The sequence below is a fragment of the Pleurodeles waltl genome, chromosome 1_2 (assembly GCF_031143425.1).
Source record: "Pleurodeles waltl isolate 20211129_DDA chromosome 1_2, aPleWal1.hap1.20221129, whole genome shotgun sequence".
NCBI classification, from domain to species: Eukaryota; Metazoa; Chordata; class Amphibia; order Caudata; family Salamandridae; genus Pleurodeles; species Pleurodeles waltl.
Genome location: NC_090437.1, coordinates 964805967 through 964825922, shown reverse-complemented (window position 1 = coordinate 964825922; position 19956 = coordinate 964805967). Strand labels below are relative to the sequence as shown.

At 51.7% G+C, this 19956-nt stretch overlaps 1 protein-coding gene across 1 annotated transcript in view; it reads right to left on the bottom strand.

Moving 5' to 3' along the window:
• PDCL2 (phosducin like 2) overlaps positions 1-19347 on the bottom strand; it is a 403093-nt gene extending 383746 nt beyond the window's left edge. Inside the window, exon 1 of the mRNA XM_069205848.1 lies at positions 18988-19347. Coding sequence (XP_069061949.1) covers positions 18988-19347 — 360 coding nt within the window. The remainder of the gene's footprint in view (positions 1-18987) is intronic.
• Between the last annotated feature and the right edge of the window lie 609 nt (positions 19348-19956).

The window sequence follows — 19956 nt, the reverse complement described above, 5'->3', positions numbered from 1 at the left end:
GGGTGATGCAGGACCATGGCTAGCTGTACCTGGCACCATACAGAGGTGGGGGGCGGGGGTACAGGGACATGGCTAAAGGAGAGGACTACACTACAGAAAGCGCCCTGGCCTAATGTCACCCACAGCCCTCCTCCCCCACCCAGGCACCTCCACTGCGCGTAAAGATAGCTGAATGTGCTGGTACTCACCCCCTTGTGTCTGCTGTGATGTCGTCACGCGCCCATCCAAATCGGGGTAGGCCACCGCCAGGATCCGGGACATCAGGGGGGTCAGGGTACGACTGGCACCCCTCCTAGGTTGGGAGGCCATCCCCAGCAGTGACTTGGCGGTCTTCCTGGTCCCGCGACGAATGTCCTCCCACCTCTTGCGGCAGTGGGTGCCCCGTCTGTTGTGGACCCCCAGGTTCCGGACTTCCTTGGCGATGGCACGCCAAATGTCGATCTTCTGATGGGCGCTGACCTATTTGACATGTACAGGGTGGAAATTGAAATATCATCAATTTTCCGCATAATAGATGCGATTGGCCCCCCCTCCCCAACCTTGCCATGTGGCACATGCTCTCATCTGTCGTGCCTTGCACTCGTCATTGTCCCCCCACCCCGCCATCTTACATCCACCATACACAACCCAGGCATAGCCCATTCAACGTGCACCCAGTGTACTTACCTGTTGGTCTGGAGGACCGTAGAGTCGCGCATACTGGGGCAGGACCCCATCCACAAGTTTCTCCAACTCTTCTGTAGTGAAGGCAGGGGCCCTTTCCCCAGTCGCAGCAGCCATTGTATCTCCCAGACCGAGGTCACAGCAGCACTTGCAGTATAGGTCCTCTCCTGTGGATGATCAGGTCTCGAGTGATTAATCAGATAGAAAATGGCGGTCACGCCCGCGGCGGCGCGTACCGCCACGGTGCGTTCCGCGACCGCCGGCGCAGCTAGTCATTGGCTCGTGAAACCCATAGGGTTCGATGTTAACCAATGCGGCTTTGCGCCGCGGTCTTCGACCGCCTACCGCCACGGTGTGTCACGCCAGCGCATTGACCTCACATCCCACTGTCACACTTCACAGGTCAGGCAGCCGCCATTACAAGGGACCACAGGGCTTAATTACTACTGCGTCACACAGGCCTAGGCCTTGCATTGCCACTCATACAAGCCATTCAATGCATTGACAATCGTGTACTGTGCAAGCTGTAGTTACGTACCTGTGGGTTGTTTGACTCTGTGCTCCATGTTGTCCTTCCTAGGCACCGTCCGCTGGGACTTGTGAGGAGAAGGATGAATCCTCCCGTGTACCGACCGCTGGTGGACCTGTCGACAATGGAGGAACATCATATAATACTTCACTACCGACTTGACCGAGCCACTATACATGAACTGTGTGCCCAGCTGGAGCCAGCACTGATGTCCCCCATCCGCCAACCCACAGGAATTCCCCCTCTGGTGCAGGTTCTGTCAGTCCTCCATTTCTTGGCAAGTGGGTCTTTTCAGACAACAGTGGCCATGTCATCAGGGATGTCTCAGCCTATGTTTTCTAAGATTTTGTCCAGAGTGTTGTCTGCCCTGACGAAATACATGCGGAGCTACATTATTTTCCCTGAGGAGGGTGATTTGGCCACTGTGAAGGCTGACTTCTATGCCCTTGGACATATCCCCAACATCATTGGTGCCATTGATGGGACCCATGTGCCCTTAGTACCCCCAAAAGACGATGAGCAGGTGTACAGAAACAGGAAAAGTTACCATTCGATGAATGTCCAGGTGGTCTGTTTGGCTGACCAGTACATCTCCCATGTAAATGCCAAGTTCCCGGGGTCAGTGCATGACGCGTATGTTATGCGAAATAGCAGCATCCCCTATGTGATGGAACAGCTACAGAGACACCGTGTGTGGCTAATAGTTGACTCTGGTTACCCCAACCTGCCGTGGCTACTGACCCCAGTGAGGAATCCCCGGACCAGGGCAGAGGAACGGTACAATGAGGCCCATGGGCGATCTAGGAGGATTATAGAAAGGACCTTCAGCCTCCTGAAGGCCAGGTTTAGGTGCCTGCATATGACAGGGGGATCCCTAATGTACTCACCCAAGAAGGTGTGCCAGATCATCGTGGCCTGCTGTATGCTTCACAATCTTGCATTGCGACGCCAGGTGCCTTTTCTGCAGGAGGATGGTCCAGATGGTGGTGTTGTAGCAGCTGTGGAGCCTGTGGAGAGTGAAGAGGAGGAAGACGACGGTGACGACACGGACAACAGGGACACGGTCATACAACAGTATTTTCAGTAGCACCCAGGTAAGAATCCCCCACGTCATTTTACATGTACTTCTGGCCTCCTGCATCTCTACTTTCTGTGTTTCCCCCCAGTTCCTTTCAACTGAATTGTGACTTTCCCTTGGCTTTTCAGAGCTGTATGACCCACTGCGTGACTTCTGGTTTGTTCGGCCATGGAGTAAAGCAAATTGACATTGGTATGTTGTCATCACAATGTAACTGTACATTTTTGACCCGTTATGTGTAATACATTTGTTAAGAATACAAGCAGACTCCTGAGTGTTTTAAGTGCAATAAATGATTTATTTAAAGTGCTGCATATAGGTCCATGATAGTAAAACGGTGATGGGTGGGGGTGGAGTGTTGTCCATGGCAGAGTCCAGTTCTCGGTCGCACAGGTGCATTGTCCATATGCCTGTGGAAGGATGGAGCAGGGGCAGTTCAAGGTTGGACAGGGTGACGATGTGGGACAGTGGAATGACATCCGGGGGGATCTTAGGCTGGCGGGGGTCTTGGCATCCTACTCTGTCTTCCTTTGTGATCTCAGGCTCCTCTTGCGGGGTGGTTGATCTTCAGCAGGAGGTGGGGTTCTGGTGGCCCGTCGTTGTGTGGGGGCTTCCTGTCCATTAGCGACGGCAGAGGTGGTAGGCTGTTCCTGGTCCGGGCTGGTGACAGGGGCCCTTTGGGGTGCCACATGGTCCCGCAATGTGGTGACTATTAGGTTCAGGGCCTGGACGATGTTCCTGAGCTCCTCTCTGTACCCCATGTACCGTTCCTCCTGCTGTGCCTGGATCTCCTGGAACCTGGCCATTACCGTCGCCATCGTCTCCTGGGAGCGGTGGTATGCTCCCATGATGGTGGTGAGGGCCTCTTGGAGAGTCGGTTCCCTGGGCCTGTCCTCCCCCCCCTGTCGCACTGCAGCCCTCCCAGTTGCCCTGTGTCCCCGGGCCTCTGTCCCCTGGACGGTGTGCCCACTACCACTGCCCCCAGGTCCCTGTTGTTGTTGGGGTGTTGGGTCAGCCTGGGTGCCCTGTAGTGGCGGACACACCGCTGATTGACCTGTCCTGGAGACAGAGGCATGGCCCGCTGGGTGTGAGCGGTGCTGATATTCCCAGAGGGGGTTAGGTCTGCTGTGGCCTGTGTCTGTGTGTGGGGAACCGACTGTCCAGAGGTCCCTGATGGTCCGGGCTGGTCATCAGGTTCCAGGTCGACAGAGCTGCTGTCCTCACTGCAGGCCTGTTCTGGGGGTGGGATGGACATATCTGGACCCTCCTGGCCGGTGTGTTGGCGTTCGGGCCCTGCAGGGGTGAAAGAGTATGGTTATTGCTTCTGTGTGTTCCATGGTGTGCGATTTGTGGGTGCCCTTGTCCCCCAGTGCTGGCATCCCCTTGTGGCAGGAGTTGTGAGGGTGGTTTGTGGGGGGGATGGGTATGTGCAGTGGTCATGCATAGGTGATGGGTGTCCATGGTTTGTGTTGGCATTCAGGGTTTGGTTTTGGGTTGGGTGGGTTGTGCTGGTGAGGCATTGGCAGGGAGGCTGTGGGCTGGGGGGTTGGGGGTGAGGGTGGGGGTGTGGGTTGGCATGCTGGTGGTGTGGGGGGGGGAGTAGTTGAGACTAGACTTACCAGAGTCCATTCCTCCGCCTACTCCAGCGAAGCCCGCAGGATGCAGGATGTTAAGGACCTCTTGCTCCCATGCTGTGAATTCGGGAGGGGTGGGTGGGGGTCCGCCGCCAGTCCTCTGCACAGCGATGTTGTGTCTGGAGACCATCGACCGTACCTTCCCCCGTAGGTCGTTCCAGCGCTTTCTGATGTCTTCCCGGTTTCTGGGATGCTGTCCCACAGCGTTGACCCTGTCGACAATCCTCTGCCATAGCTCCGCCTTCCTGGCTATTGTGGTGTGTTGCACCTGTGTGCCGAAGAGCTGGGGCTCTACCCTTATGATTTCCTCCACCATGACCCGGAGTTCTTGGTCCGAAAACCTGGGGTGTCTTTGGGGTTCCATGGGGTGGTGTGGATGAGGTGTGGGGTGGTGGTTGCGGTGATGTGAGTGGTGGTGTGTGGTGATGTGTGCGTAGATGTGGTGTGGTTGATGATGTTGGGTTCCTGTGTGTGTTGGGGTTTTCGATTGCTGTGCTCGCTCGCTCTCTCTCGCCTTCTCTCCGATTTCCAACTAGTGGGGGTTTGTGGGTGATGTGGGTGTGTGTTTTATAGTTGCTTGGATGTGTGGGGGTGGTGTTTGTATGTGTATCAGGTGTGTGTATTTCAAATTGTCCAATGTGGCTGGGTTTTGGAGCCTGGGTGTGAATTTTGACCGCGGCGGTGTGTACCGCCAATGGAATGGTTGAAGTACCGCTGCGTGGATTGGTGGGTCGTAATGGCATGGGCGTGTTTGTGTTGGCGTGGCGGTGGAGGTTGGGTCATCTCCAGTTTATCGCTACCCGCTGATGAGGCGGCCTTCCGTGGATGTCGGGTTTTTGGCGGCTTGGCAGTTGTTGGTCAGAATGACCGTGGCGGGTTACCGCGGCCGCGGCGGTAGAATGGCGGTCTTCTGACCGGCGGTAAGAGCTTTTTACCCCCGAGGTCAGAATGACCCCCAAAGTGTGTCTGTCAGCTGACCTTTGCTCAGCCTGACGGGCACTCTTCATGAGGGGCAAAAGGTGGGGGGCGTGGCCCCTCTGCCCTAAAGGACAGGCCGCGGCTGGCTTGCAGAGAAACACAGCTCGAGAGTCTTGCAAAGACAGATACATAGATAGAATAAGGATTGATTAGAGATAGAAAAGGTTGATAAGATAGACAAACATAGATAGATAGATAGATAGATAGATAGATAGATAGATAGATAGATAGATAGATAGATAGATAGATGACCAACAGGCAGGTACACAGACCAACATGTAATAGACAAGTTGGCAGACAGAGTAGATAGACACACAGGTAGTTTGATAGACAGACAGGTAGATAGCTAGACAGACAAGTAGGTTGATAGGTAAATAGACAGATCAGACTAGTACATAGATAGGTAGACAGGCATAAAGGGTTGTAAAAATAGACGGATATCAATAGGGTTGCTAAGATAGATATAAATAGGGTTGCTTATATAGACAGACAGACCGATAGAGCTGTGCAGATAGGCAGAAGGATAGACAAACAGACAGGTAAATAGACAGACAGGCAGGTAACAGACTGCCACGTAGGTAGCAAAGTAGGTAGACAGACCAACAGGTAGAAAGACAGGTAGAGAGACAGGTAGGTAGGCAGACAGATAGATAGACAGACAGATAGGGCTGTGAAGATAGATAGATAGATAGATAGATAGATAGATAGATAGATAGATAGATAGATAGATAGATAGATAGATAGTGCTGCAGGAATAGTTGAATAGACAGGCAGGTAGATAGATAGCAAGGTAGCTAGACAGACTACATTGATAGGCAGTAAGACCGACAGGTAGATAGGCAGGTAGACAGACATGTAAGAAGAGAGGTAGTTAGACAGACAGAAAGAAAGATAAAACTAGTAGATTGATAGATAAGTAGACAGACAGATGAGGTTGCATAGAGAATTGTAGTCTTCAATTAAAATACATACCCGCATTTACAACAGCATTAGCATGAGTCAGGAACTAATAAAGCAGGGAACGCGCCCTGTGCTTACAACCATCTGGTAGCATCCTGCTGTCACATCAGGCTGTAAACACAAAGGCAACACTGAACAATAAACATGAAAACAAGTATTTGCAATGCAATAGGGCTTGCATTTGTGAAAGTTAGAGCTATTGGCGTTGAAAATGACAACGTCTTTTCCCCATGTGTTTTGGTTTGGAGTGGAATGGATGTATGTGTTTTGGAGCGGAGTTATGTGGGTTGGATAGGAATTGTTAGTTGTGGAATTGTGTGGAGTGGAATTATGTGTGGAGTGGAATTATGTGGTATGGTGAATAGCTAGGGGTTGGGGCCTGTAAAGATTAATTAAGAAGACAAACGCAGGAGCTGCAGCAGCAGTATGGAGTTAGGGGAACAACAGAGGAGCTGGGTGGGATGTGGGCTGTTTCTGACTAAAACTAAATATTGGCGTTGTAAATGACAATGGCCCTCATTACAACCCTGGTGGTTGGTGTAAAAGTGGCGGTAATACCATCAACACGTCGCTGGTAATTACCACCAAATTATGACCATGTTGGTGTTATTTCCGATAGACAGCTATGTACCACACCGACCGCCAGGGCGGGAACAACAGGCACCATGGCAGTAGCCGCCTACAGCCAAGTGGAAGTCAATTTTCCACCCACCATATTATGACCTAAGAAACTGCCATCTTTTCCGGGGTGGTACCAAGGACATCAAAAGCCTGGTGGAAACAGACCTCAGAAGGGAAAGGACTCACCATTGGAGACACAGGGAACAACCATGCTGCCATGGAGCCCGAGCTGGATGTCTTCCCCATGGTCTTCTACCTGCTGCTCCACTATGAAAACCAACTACGGCGAAGACGATGATGGTAAGTACAGCCGCCTAGCACACAAGGGAGGGAGAGGGAATAAGAGAGTGACACACACATGCACAACACACACACTCCTCCCCAACACCATACACACAAACAGCTGCAGTACTAAAACATATTTACCCTGTACCTCGGATGAATAATGCAAGGACAAAACCTTTTACAAAAAGTGAGAGCAACACATCAAGATAAATAAGTGAAGCAAGATAATAGATATATACATATGTACATAAAAAGGGACAAAGCCCAGTCCACAATGTATGTTGTCCACATGGCCACAGGCCAAATTCTAGGGCCACACATGGCACCTGCCTCAACATGGAGAGAACACTGCAGGGGCATCAGTTTGGAAATAGGCAGGCACCTCAGAGGGACGGGAAACGGGGGGCACCTTAGCCAGCAGATGGAACAAGACCATTGGTCCTGGAGGGGGCAACATGCCCTGTGCTTGGTCCTGGGGAGTGCAAGGCCACAGTCTCCCAAGTGGGTGAGTTGCCCACATGCTCTGGAGGGGGCAACATGCCCTGTGCTTGGTCTCCGGGAGTGATAGGCCAGAATCTCTCAAGTGGGTGACTTGCCCACATGCTCTGGAGGGGGCAACATGCACTGTGCTTGGTCCCCGGGAGTGATAGGTCAGAGTCTTTCAAGTGGGTGGCTTGCCCACATGCTCTGGAGGGGGCAACATGCCCTGTGCTTGGTCCTCACGAATGATCGGCCACAGTCCCTCAAGTGGGTGACTTACCCACATGCCCTGTAGGGGGCATTGTGCCCTGTGCTCTTGATCCTGGGGATTCTGGGGTAGGTGGGTGTCTTACCCACTGGTTCTGGAGGGGGCACCGTGCCCTGTGCTCTTGATTCAGGGGAGGCTGGGGTAGGTAGGTGTCTTACCCACTGGTTCTGGAGGGTGCATCGTGCCCTGTGCTCTTGATCTTGGGGAGTCTGGGGTAGGTGGGTGTCTTACCCACTGAATTTGGAAGGAGCATCGCGCTCTGTGCTCTTGATCCTTGGGAGTCTGGGGTAGGAAGGTGTCTTACCCACTGGTTCTGGAGGGGCCATTGTGCCCTGTGCTCTCGATCCTGGGGAGTGCCAGGTCACAGTCTCTCAGGTGGGTGCAGGCCACACAGCAGCCCATGGAGGTAGGATTACATACCGTCTGCTGGCGGTGACGGCTGCTCAATGGTGGTGCTGCTGGGGGGGGGGGGAGGCTCCTGCCCATCCCCTGCAACCTCGGACGGCTGCTCAGTGGTGGTGGTGGTGCTGCTGCTGGGGGTAAGGCTCCTGCCCATCCCCTGCAACCTTGGACTGCTGCTCAGTGGTGGTGGTGGTGCTGCTGGGGGGGGGGAGGCTCCTACCCATCCCCTGCAACCTCAGACAACTGCTCAATGGTGGTGTGCTGCTGCTGGGGGAGGGAGGCTCCTGTCCGTCCCCTGCAACCTCCGACGGCTGCTCAATGGTGGTGGTGCTGCTGCTGGGGAGGGGAGGCTCCTGCCCATCCCCTGCAACCTCGGACAGCTGCACAACCATGGTTGATGGTGGGGGCTCTGTCACAGTTCCTGCCCCAGGCCCCTTGCCCTTACTGCCTGTTGGTGCTGGCTTCTTGCTCTTCCTGGCAGTTGGGGCAGGCTCCTTAGTCTTCCTGGCAGCAGCTGGGGCAGGCTCCTTTAACTTCTTACCAGCAGCTGGGGCAGGCTCCTTAGACTTCCTGGCAGCAGCTGGGGCAGGCTCCTTTAACTTTTTATCAGCAGGTAGGGCAGGCTCCTTAGTCTTCCTGGCAGCAGCTTGGGCAGGCTTCTTGCTCCTTCCGGCAGCTGTGGCAGGCTCCTTTCCTTTGAGGCTGCCTGGTGCAGGCTCCTTGACCCTCAAGACATGTGCCCTGGATCCTTTTCCACCATGAGCGGGTATGGTGACGACTGGGCCCATGGACTGGGTGGCTAAGGTGCTTGGCTGGGTTTTTGCCACCCTGGCCAGATGTGCAGGATGGGGGGGAGGGGTAGGGAAGAGGTCAATGGTGGATAGGAAGAGTTTTTTAGGGACATTGGGGAGGGAAGAGGGAGATGGATTGGGAGTGGAGGAAGAGGGAGTGGTTGTAGGAGGTGTCTGTCTGCTGATTTTGGGTGCAGGTGGATGGGCTGGATGCTGTTGTGAGGTGGATGGCTGTTGGGTGTCTGAGTGCTTGTGTTTGTGTACCTTGGGAGGGGGGGACAAACACAGTCGGAGAGGACACAGGGGACGTGTGCATGGCTGTTGTGGAGATGTCTGCCAGTGAGGTGTGAGTTCTGCTGGGTGTGGTGGTGATGCTGGTACTGGATGATGGTGTAGTGCATGCAGGTGTGAGTGTAGACGGAACTGGGAGGGAGGTGGAGGAGGAGGAGGAGGGGAGACAGTAGAATTTGTGGATGTTGGGATGTCTGCATCTGGATGGTGTTTGTGTGAGTGCCTGTAGGATGAAGTGTGGTGCTTGTGTTTGCCTGTGCCACTCTTGTGTGTTGTCTTGTGTGCATGCTTGTCTGTCTGTGTGCTTGGGATAGGTTGGGGTTGAGGAGAATGGGATTGGGAAGAGGAAGTTGGGGGGGTGGAAACAGGGACAATAGCTGCCATCGGAGAGGATCTATCTCTGTTGGGCCGCCAAGCCAGTGTGAATGCCCTCCAGGAATGCATTAGTCTGTTTCATCTGGGCTACCAGCCCCTGGATGGCATTCACAATGGTTGACTGCTCTACAGAGATGGATCTCAGGAGGTCAATAGCCTCCTCACTCAGGGCAGCAGGACTCACTGGGGCAGGGCCTGCGGTGCGTGGGGAAAAGGAGATGCCCATCCTCCTGGGTGAGAGGGCACGGGCAACTTGATGAGGAGCTGCTGGGAGGGCGGTGCTGGTACGGAGGGTGGCGGCTGTACCTGTAGCTGGTATGGTCACAGAGGTGTCCGCCACCACCAGGGAGCTTCCATCGGAGGAGGTATCTGTGTCAGAACTTTCCCCTCCAGTCCCTGCCATGGTGCTCCCCACGCCCTCCGCTCCACTGGTGCCCTCATCGTCGGTAGACTCTGCCTCCTGGGTCCTGTGGGATGCAGCTCCCTCCATGGCCAGTGCCTCTGCTCCTCTGCCAGATGATGCAAATGCACATAAGGACAGGGTGACAAAACAAGAAGTGGGGGAGAGACAAAGGATACACTGGGTCAATGGCTGCACCAACACCACCGTTGGCGTACACAGCACCGTCACACAGGGAACAGGGCTACACACTATGCATTGCACTACCAGTGCTATTGGTAACCACCAAGGCATGGGGGGGCACACACCAGCAAATCCAGCACACCTGGGACCCACGCAGCCTTGACCAGTAGTGGATGCCTACGAGCTAGGTAGCAGGATTATCCCTTCAGAATTATAGCCACCAGGGGACCTATGCTACAATGTCAGGCCTGGCCTAGGGGCACCCACTGACACACATCCACCACCCGAATACCATCCCACCAGGCATCAGTAGTAATGATGGGCACTGTACTCACCCCATTGTGGCTGCTGTGATGCCCTCAAGTGCCCATACAGCTCTGGACAGGCCGCCCCCAGGATGCGGGCCATCCAGGGGATCAGGGTTCGACCGGCACCCCTTCCTCGTTGGGAGGCCATCACCAGCTGGGACTCCACAGTCTTCCGTACCCAGCATCTCAGGTCCTCCCACCATTTCCGACAGTGGGTGCTCCGCCTGCTGTAGACCCCCAGGGTCCGCACGTCCTTGGTGATGGCACGCCATATACCCTTCTTTTGATGGGTGCTGACCTGCAGAGGAAATACACACAGGAAAATAGTATTAGTCAGACAGTCGGGCCTGTTACACTTATGGCCCACCATACCCCTTCACATCACCATTTCCACACACATGGCCCAGCACACAACCAATATGCCGCCCAGAGGACATCCACCAACCCCCTTACACAAGGCCTTCACAGACCACTCCATGCATTCATGCCACATGCATCATGCCCACAGTGTACTCAGCTGTTGGTCTGGAGGCCCATACAGCGGTCCGTACTGGGGTAAGACCCCATCCACCAGTCTCTCCAACTCCGCTGAAGTGAAGGCAGGGGCCCTTTCCCGAGTCACACAGGCCATGGTAGGTTCCAGACACAGGACACAGCAGCACATGCAGTGTAGGTCCTCTCCTGTTGAAGATCAGGTAGCAAGTGAGGAATCTGATATAAAATGGCGGTCACGTCCGTGGCGGTGTATACCCTCACTACCAGCGTAGATCACCATTGGCCACTGCAACCCATAGGGCCCAATTATAACCAATGAAGAGTTGCACTGCGGTTGCCGACCGCCTCCCGCAACGGCACACATCGTCAGCAGAATTACCTCACTTCCACCTGTCCCTCTGCACAGGACAGGTGGGTGTCATTTCAGAAGGGGGGGGGCAGGCCCTGGATAATTGCTGCGTCACTGTCTAAATAGGGACATACTGGACAATTCACACTGATCCATTACAAGTTAACAGCATGCAATGTTCTGTTGTAGCCCCATTGTTCAGTTTGTGACCAGCTCCTCAATCTTTTGCCCCATAGATTGCTACCGCTGCAGATGAATAGGAGATGGAGATCATCAGATTAACCTTTACTGCGTTACTGCCCAGATCCCATCACTGACTGTCCCATCACATAAATACAACATGTACACTGAGGTTGTGGTCCCATTGTTCAAATTGTGACAGCCTACTCACTCTTGTGTACCTTAGATACCTGCTGCTGCGGATGAATGGGAGGAGAAGACGAACCCCCGTATACAGACCCATGGTGGACTTGGCAACAATGGAGGTCAGGAATATTATCCTCACCTATTGGCTTGACAGGGCCACAATCACAGAGCTGTATGCCCAATTGGAGTCTGACCTAATATCTGCTATCCGTCATCCCACTGGGGTCACCCCACTTGTGCAAGTTGTATCAGTGCTTCATTTCCTGACAACTGGTTCTTTCCAAGTGACAGTGGGCTTGGCAGCAAGAATGTCACAGCCAATGTTCTCAATAGTGCTGACAAGAGTGTTGTCTGCCCTGATTAAACACATGTACAGCTACATTGTATTTCCCCAGGTTGAAGATTTGGCTACAGTGAAGGCCGACTTCTATGCAATGGGACATATCCCCAACATCATTGGGGCGACTGATTGAACACATGTTGCATATTTCCCCCACCCGTCAAAATGAACAGGTGTTCAGAAATTGTAAGAGTTTCCACTCTATGAATGTACAAATGGTGTGCTTGGCGGACCAGTACATCTCCCATGTCAATGCTAAGTATCCTGGGTCGGTGCATGATGCCTTTGTCCTGATGAATAGCAGCATCCCAAATGTGATGGCCCAACTACAGAGACACAGGGTGTGGCTAATATTTGAGCCCTTGTCCCCACCCAGTATATGTTGGTGTATGGTGTGGGCCATATTGGATACTGTGTGGCTAAAAGTTGTCACTCAATATTGCAGGTGACTCTGGTTACCCCAACCTATCTTGGCTGCTGACCCCTGTGAAGAATGTCAGGACAAGAGCAGAAGAACGTTATAATGAGGCACCTGGGCGAACCAGAAGGATTATAGAAAGGACCTTTGGCCTCCTGAAGGCCATGTTCAGGTGCCTCCGTCTAACAGGTGGATCGCTGTGCTACTCACCCAAGAAGGTCTGCCAGATAATAGTGGCATGCTGCATTTTGCACAACCTTGCCCTGAGACGCCAAGTGCCTTTTCTGCAGGAGGAGGAGGCTGGATATGCCCGTGTGGCAGCAGGGGACCCTGTGGACAGTGAGGATGAGGAGGCAGAGGATGAGGATGAGGACAACTGAACAGCAGTCATCAGACAATACTTCTAAAGACACACAGGTAAGGCAATGTTTCTTCACTTTTCATTGTAATTATTATTTTGAATTATTTCTGTGGCACTGGCATGCTGGCATGTTATTTCCCACTTCTATGCCCACTTACTGTACTCTTTGGCAATTCATTTTATAGATGTTGGTGCCTCACAATAGCTCCTGGTGTGATCACTGCAGCCATCTACAGGTCATTAACATATGCTCATTTACTGTACAGTTGAATTGCAATGTTTGGGAACTGGTTAAATGAAAACATACTTGAAAAATTTGACATACTCCATACTTTTTCAAGGGTGTTTATTGAAATGCTAAAATATTGGGGGCAAGTGCAATGGGATGGGGTGATGATGGAGGAAAGTCCAGGGTATTGTTCCAGTCTGTAGCACAGGTGCATTGTCCAATCGGACATAGGAAGGGGAGCAATGGCAGATCAAGGTGTACAGGGTGACTGTGTGGGACACAAGGGTGACAATCAGGAGAGTCTCATTTCCTGGGGGGGGGGGGTCTTGGCAAGTGTCTCAGGCTTCTATCTGGATCGCAGGGAACGTTTGCAGGGTGGTTCTCTTTCTGCAGGGGGAGGGGTGCTGGTGGCCTGTTGGTCCTGTGGGGAGGCCTCTTGTCCACTAGGGACAAAGGAGGTGGAAGGCTGTTCAGATGTCTGGCTAGTGGCAGGGGCCCGCTGTTCTGTTACTGTCTCCCTCATAATATTGGCCATGTCTGCCAGCAACCCTGCTATGGAGACCAGGGTGGTGTTGATGGCCTGCAAGTCCTCCCTGATCCCCTGGTACTGTCTCTCCTGCAGCCGCCTGTTCTCCAGCACATTGTCCATGATCTGGCCCATTGTGTCCTGGGAATGTTGATATGCTCCCAGGATCTCTGCAAGTGCCTCCTGGAGAGTCGGTTCCCTGGGCCTGTCCTCCCACTGGCGCGCAGCGGTCCTCCCAGTTTCCCTGTTGGCCTGTGCCTCTGTCCCCTGAACCATGTGCCCACTGTCACTAAACCCAGGTCCCTGATTGTCTTGGGTATGAGTTCTGGCCTGGGGTGCCTGTACAGGTGGACACACTGCTGATTGACGTGTCCTGGGGACAGAGGTGTGGGTACGCTGGGTGGGTGCTGTGGTGGTGTTTCCTGATGGGGGAGGCTCTGTGGTGGTGTGTGACTGTGCCTGGGTAACCGACTGTCCAGAGGTTCCTGATGGGCCAGGTTGGTCATCCAGATCCAGAAGACCAGAGATGATGTCATCACTGTGGGCCTCTTCAGTTGGGGCACTGGATATTGCTAGCACCTCCTCTCTGCTGACATTGGCTGGGGTACCTGTAGGGATGTAATTGATGTGTTATGGTTTCTGTGTCTGACATATTGTGCATCCATGGCTTGCCTCCTTTGGTTGTATTTGCCCTGGCAGCTTTCACTTGTGTAAGTTGGTATGTGGTGGGATAGCTGATTCTCTCTAGTGTACATGTTTTTGTGAGCAGGGCTGTGAGTGGTGCCCATGCATTGGTATGGCATGCAGGGCTTGGCATTGGGATGAGTTAGATGTGATGATGGGGGACGTGGTGGAGTAATGGGAGTGAGGGTGAGGGTGGGGGTATGTGATGGTATGCAGGTAGGGGGGGTTATAGTAGTAAAGAGTTGACTTACCAGAGTCCAGTCCTCCTCCTACTCCGGCCAGGCCCTCAGGATGCATGATTGCCAAGACTTGCTCCTCCCATGCTGTGAATTGCGGGGGAGGAGGTGGGGTTCCACTGCCAGTCCTCTGTACAGTAGGTTGGTGTCTTGCTGCAATGGAACGTACCTTCCCCCATAGGTCGTTCCACCTCTTCCTGATGTCATCCCTAGTTCTTGGGTGCTGTCCCACTGCGTTGACCCTGTCCATGATTCTCCATCATAGCTCCATCTTCCTAGCTATCGATATATGCTGCACCTGTGCTCCAAATAGCTGAGGCTCTACCCTGATGATTTCCTCCACCATGACCCTTAGCTCCTCCTCTGTGAATCGAGGGTGTCTTTGTGGTGCCATGGGTGTTGTGTGAGGTGTGTAGGTGACGGTGTGTAGGGTAATGTTTTGGGGTGTGTGATGCGGGCTGCCTGGGTGGTGTATAGGTATAGGTAGTGTGTGGTTCTGGTTGTGTCTGTGGTCTTGCTGTCTCTCTGGTGGCAATTGTTTGTAATAGTAAAGGGTTGTGGGTAATGTGGGTGTGTTTTATAGTGGTGTGAGTGGGTGGGTGTGGTGTGTGTATGGGTGTCAGGTGTGTGTTGTTTGAATTGTCCTATGTGGTGTGGTTTTGTTTGTGTGTGTGTATTTTGAGTGCAGCGGTATGTCCCACCAATGGTTTTCTGCCATTGAATGTCCACCGTGGTGATTTGTGGGTCATAATGTGATAGGCGTAGTTATGTTGGCGTAACAGTGTGGGTTTTGATACTGCCAGTTTATCACTGACCTTTGGTGTGGCGGAATTGTGTACGTGGCTGAATAGTGACGGATTGGTGTGTGTGTGTCATAATATGGTGAATGGTTATCCACTGTGGTGGGAGTAGGTTGGCGGCAGTTAGCGTGACGGTAAGTGGGATTTACCGCCAATGTCATAATGAGGGCCACTGTCTTTTACCCATGGGTTAGGGAGTGGGTGTATGTGGTGCAGAGTGGAATATGTGAGTTGGATTGGAATTGTTAGCTGTTGAATTGTGCTGCATGAAATAGTGTGATGTGGAGTGGATTTGTGTAGTTAAAGTATGTGGCATGGTGTGCAGTGGGATTATGTGAATAGTAATTATGTGATATTGAGTGTGGAGTGTATTTATGTGAAGTGGTATTTTGTGTTGTAGAGTGGTATGTAGTGGAGTCTAATTATGTGTTGTGCTGTTGAATTATGTGGCACAATGTGGAATTCTGTGGTGTGATTTAGACTCACGTGGTGTGTTGTGTAATTGTGTTGTTGAGTTGAAATTAATGGTTTGTTGTCGAATTATCTGGTGTGGAATGGAAATGTGTGTAGTTGAACTGTGTGGTGTGGAACTGTGTGGCGTTGAGTGAAATTATGCTGATTGGAATTATGTGGCATGGTGTGCAAAATATCTTTGTGGATTGTTGCTATGTGGCATAGAGTGGTTTTATGTGGGGTGTGTTTACCTGGTATGAAGGTGAGTATAATTATGTGGATTTGAATAATGTTGCATTGAGTGGTATTATGTGGAGTGCAATCATGTTGGGTGGTGTTGAATTATGTGGCGGTGAATTATGTGGTGAGAAATTGTGTGTTGTTTGTCATGTTAATAGGAATACTGTTTGAAGACCCAGGAATGCCCTCAAGATCAAAAGTACTGACCCTGTCAGGCCCACCTACAAACTGCAGCCATTTAGATGCAGGAGACATCGGGTGTTCTGCGAAAACTAACAAGTGAAGCCTACATTTTTAACTATGGCTGGGTGGAGAGCACCTGAAAAGCAAATATCAGGTCACCTCATAAAGTCTGCTCATGGGACAGCTATGCAATTGATTTGTTCAATAACTTACTTTTTCATTTCATCATGCTACTATGAACTATGCATCTTTTACTTTACATCACAAAGCTCATGTAAGACACAAATGCATGTAACGAAAATGTAGTTTCACTAAGGGGGTCATTATGGCCCTGGCAGTCCTTCCCTGCCGCGCCGGCTGTAGCAGCCAGACCGCCGACAGCGTGGCGGTGCAGGACCGCCAAATTATGACAAGGGTAGCGAACTGACTGCATTGCAGCCAGTTTGCAGCCAGTTCCCCACCTGTACCTCCAGGGGGTAGGACCGCCTGGCCGAAGGTTGTCCACCTTCGACCTGGCGGTCCACCTAACACCGCCTGCGGTATTTTGAGTATCCTTACCACCAGGGATTCTGTGGCGGCAGCCCTGCCACGGAATTCCTGGCGGTAAGGATACTGGTGACAGGAATACTCATTCCTGTCGCCACTATAGGACACTCCAACCCACCTTCAATGCTGAAACCCCCCCACCCCTGAACCCATCAAAACCCCCCAACCCCCAAGGAGCGACGATCCCCTCCCCCATCCACATACTGTACCCCCTAACCCCCATCTATGCACGCATAAACCACACATACATACATACACACACACATCCACGCTCACTCATTCACGTACACATGCACACAAAGCCACAACACCCCTCCACCCCCAACATGCAGGCATTCTCACAAGCACACAGACACTTGCACACACACACAGATAAACACACACAACACCCCCACCACCCCCCTCTATTCACACACACACACCCCTTCACACACACAACACTCAACACCCCGTCCTCCCCTGTCGGTCGATCACCTTACCTGGTGGTCGTCTGGGAGGGAACGGGGGTTCATGGAGCCTGCTCCACCACCAGCGCCCTGCCAACACAACACCGCCACGCCGTCTACAATGTAGTAATATGGCAGGCGGTGTTGTAGTGATGTGGCGGTGGCAACGGAGGAAGCTCCACTTGACCGCCGACTGCCAGTATGGCTGCTGGCGGCTTCCCTGTCAAATAGTGGCGAAGAGCTGCCAGCAGCCATAATATGGCAGTCGGAAAACTGCCAACGCTGGCGGTCAAGCGGCGGGCATGACTTTGGTGGTCTGCGAAAAAGACCGCTGAAGTCATAATGAAGGCCTAAGTGTCTACTTAGAAACTACAGTACCTTAGAGGAGTGTAATTTTTAAGATATCATTCTGCATTTCCATTTTTAAATGCTAGACGTTCGGACAACGAGCTGGGAGAAAACATGGGCAAAACTCAGTACCAACAAACAAAAACTCCGAACTTTTAAATATAAACAGGCAGTGCAGTTTCTGGTGGTGAAACAAATACATCATATACACCCAGACATGGCAGTGAACGGAAAACCACACGTATTGTATTACAAGCGCAATGATTCCCAGTACCGACACTGTCCTTTACTTGCAGATCATGACATACCAGGAAATGTGATCGAGGATTAATACAATGTAGGACAAAGGATTGGCGATTGTGCTGATTACACCAGGTGCAACACAGCAGAGCTGCCAATCATACCTCTACGTGCCTCATGCACATCTAAACTGATTAACGACAGACATGTGTGCAGGTTCAGGGCAGTACCTTCACATTCAACAGGAAATAACCAAATGGAGGTATTTGTGTGCAATCTGTGGTCTCAGTTCCAACCCTGACATGACTGATTCAACTCTTCATACACCCAAGGTCAATAAAATTAATATCATTGCAATAGTAGTACCTCACTAGCAGCGAATATAAACAGGCCATTTTGGAGCTTGGGATGGCTGTGTACTAGCAATTTCAAGCGGGTTAAGAACAGGAATAGCTGTTGTAGTTCACAAATTGTGCTAAATAATGCACAATAATTGCTGAATGGTACAACAGGAGTTTTCAGTGCCTGCACGTCGACTCTGACGCTGTGTTACTGATCATGGTCATGTCACAACTGAAAAGGTGAACGTGATGCTTGTTTTGTTTTGTTGCACCAAGTGACTAGAATGTGCGTGTGACACTTTTAATCAAACAACCTAAATACATCACGGGAAAAAGCAACAACTACAACACCATAGCTTTGTTCGCCTTCAGGTGGGGGACAATGTTTCCCGCAAGTTGCACATCCTGTCCCCAACGGTCGGTGATTACGACAAGGGGAGTAGAAACTAAACTTTTTAAAAATGTTTTGGGATGCGTGTGTGCGTGCTTCAGAAACCTATTTGTTTATCTTTCACACGCTTCCGGAAGCATTTAAAAAAATTAAGTAGAGCAATTGAAATAAAAACAACGGAGAACGAAGCAGAGCAACTAAAGCGAAAGAATAATTTAAAGTGTGTGCACTTTAAAAATACATACTGCAACTGCAACAATTGGGGAGCAGTGTTTTCCAGCAAGTTGCACCTGCTGTCCCCAACAGCTGGTGATGACCATAAAGCGATGTGGGATTTTGTGGTGGCAGACAACAAGGCGCACAGCCTTATCACTCGCCAGCCATCATGTGAAGTTATGGTTGCAGACCACAATAGTATAACGTAGGAGTAGAAGGAAAGCTTTTTTAAACGTTTGGGAAACCTATGTTTTTTATTTTTCTAAAGTACACACACGCTTCCTTAGGCGTTTAAAAAAATGAACCTGGACGACTAAAAGAAAACATCGGAGCACAGAGGAAGAGGATGACGTGGGGTGCTGCTGGGTGGCCCCTTTGGTTCTAACCCTCCCCCACCCTCTAAAGGACTGATATGGGAGGATGGTAGGCTGCTGGACTGAGGACTGGGGTCTCCCTCGATAAACTGCCCCACGTCCAAACCCCCTGAACCTATGAAAGGACCTAGAGGAGGCTTGCAATCCTAAAGACTTCACCGTGGCCCAGCTATCTTTAAAGCGCTCTAGGGCAGAATCCGCTTTATCTCCAAACAGTTTTTCCTCATCAAATGGCAAATTCAACAAGGTGGTCTGTCCATCCGAAGAAAACCCAGAGGACCTCAACCAAGCGTCCCTCCTGGTAGCAATAGATGCACCCAATGCCCTGGCCACCGAGTCCGTAGAGTCCAGGCCAGACTGATCTATTTGTTTCGCTGCCGCCTGCGCATCAGACAGGAGTTCCCCAAATGGTCTCTGTATATCTTGCGTCAGATCAGGAACCATGGCTTCTGCAGAGTCTATGAGGGCGTGGACATACCTACCCAGCACACAGGTAGCATTTGCCGCCTTGAGAGCCATGCTGCAAGAAGAAAAAGTCTTATTTGCGGACTGCTCCATCCGCTTGGATTCCCTGTCAGATGATATTACAGGGAAAGAGCCAGGAGCAGACCTTGTAGAGCAAGAGGCCTGGACCACCAAGCTCTCCGGGGTAGGATGTTGCGATAAAAACCCCGGATCACCAGGCACCACTCTATATCTCTATGCCACAGCTCTATTCACCACAGGCGACGAAACCGGCTTCCTCCAAAGTTCTAAAATGGGTTCCGCAAGAGCCTCATTGAAAGGAAGCAAAGGGTCTGCAGAAGCCGAACAAGGATGTAGCACCTCCGTTAATATGTTGTTTGTTTTAACTTCCGCAGCAGGCAATTGAAGTTCTAAAAAGTCCACTGCCTTCCTGATCACCATGTGAAATGAAGCTGCCTCCTCCGTAAATTCCCTCGGTGAAGGCAAGTCCCATTCCGGGAAAGTATCCAGCTCACTGGCCGACTCCAAGCCTTGATACTCTCCCAAAGGCTTGACAATCTCTCCTTCCTTCAACTCCCTTTGATATTCTTCCTCTTCCAAGAGAAAACACTGGGTTCAAAACCTGACATGGCACAGGAGAGGAAGGTTGACTCCGCTGGAATC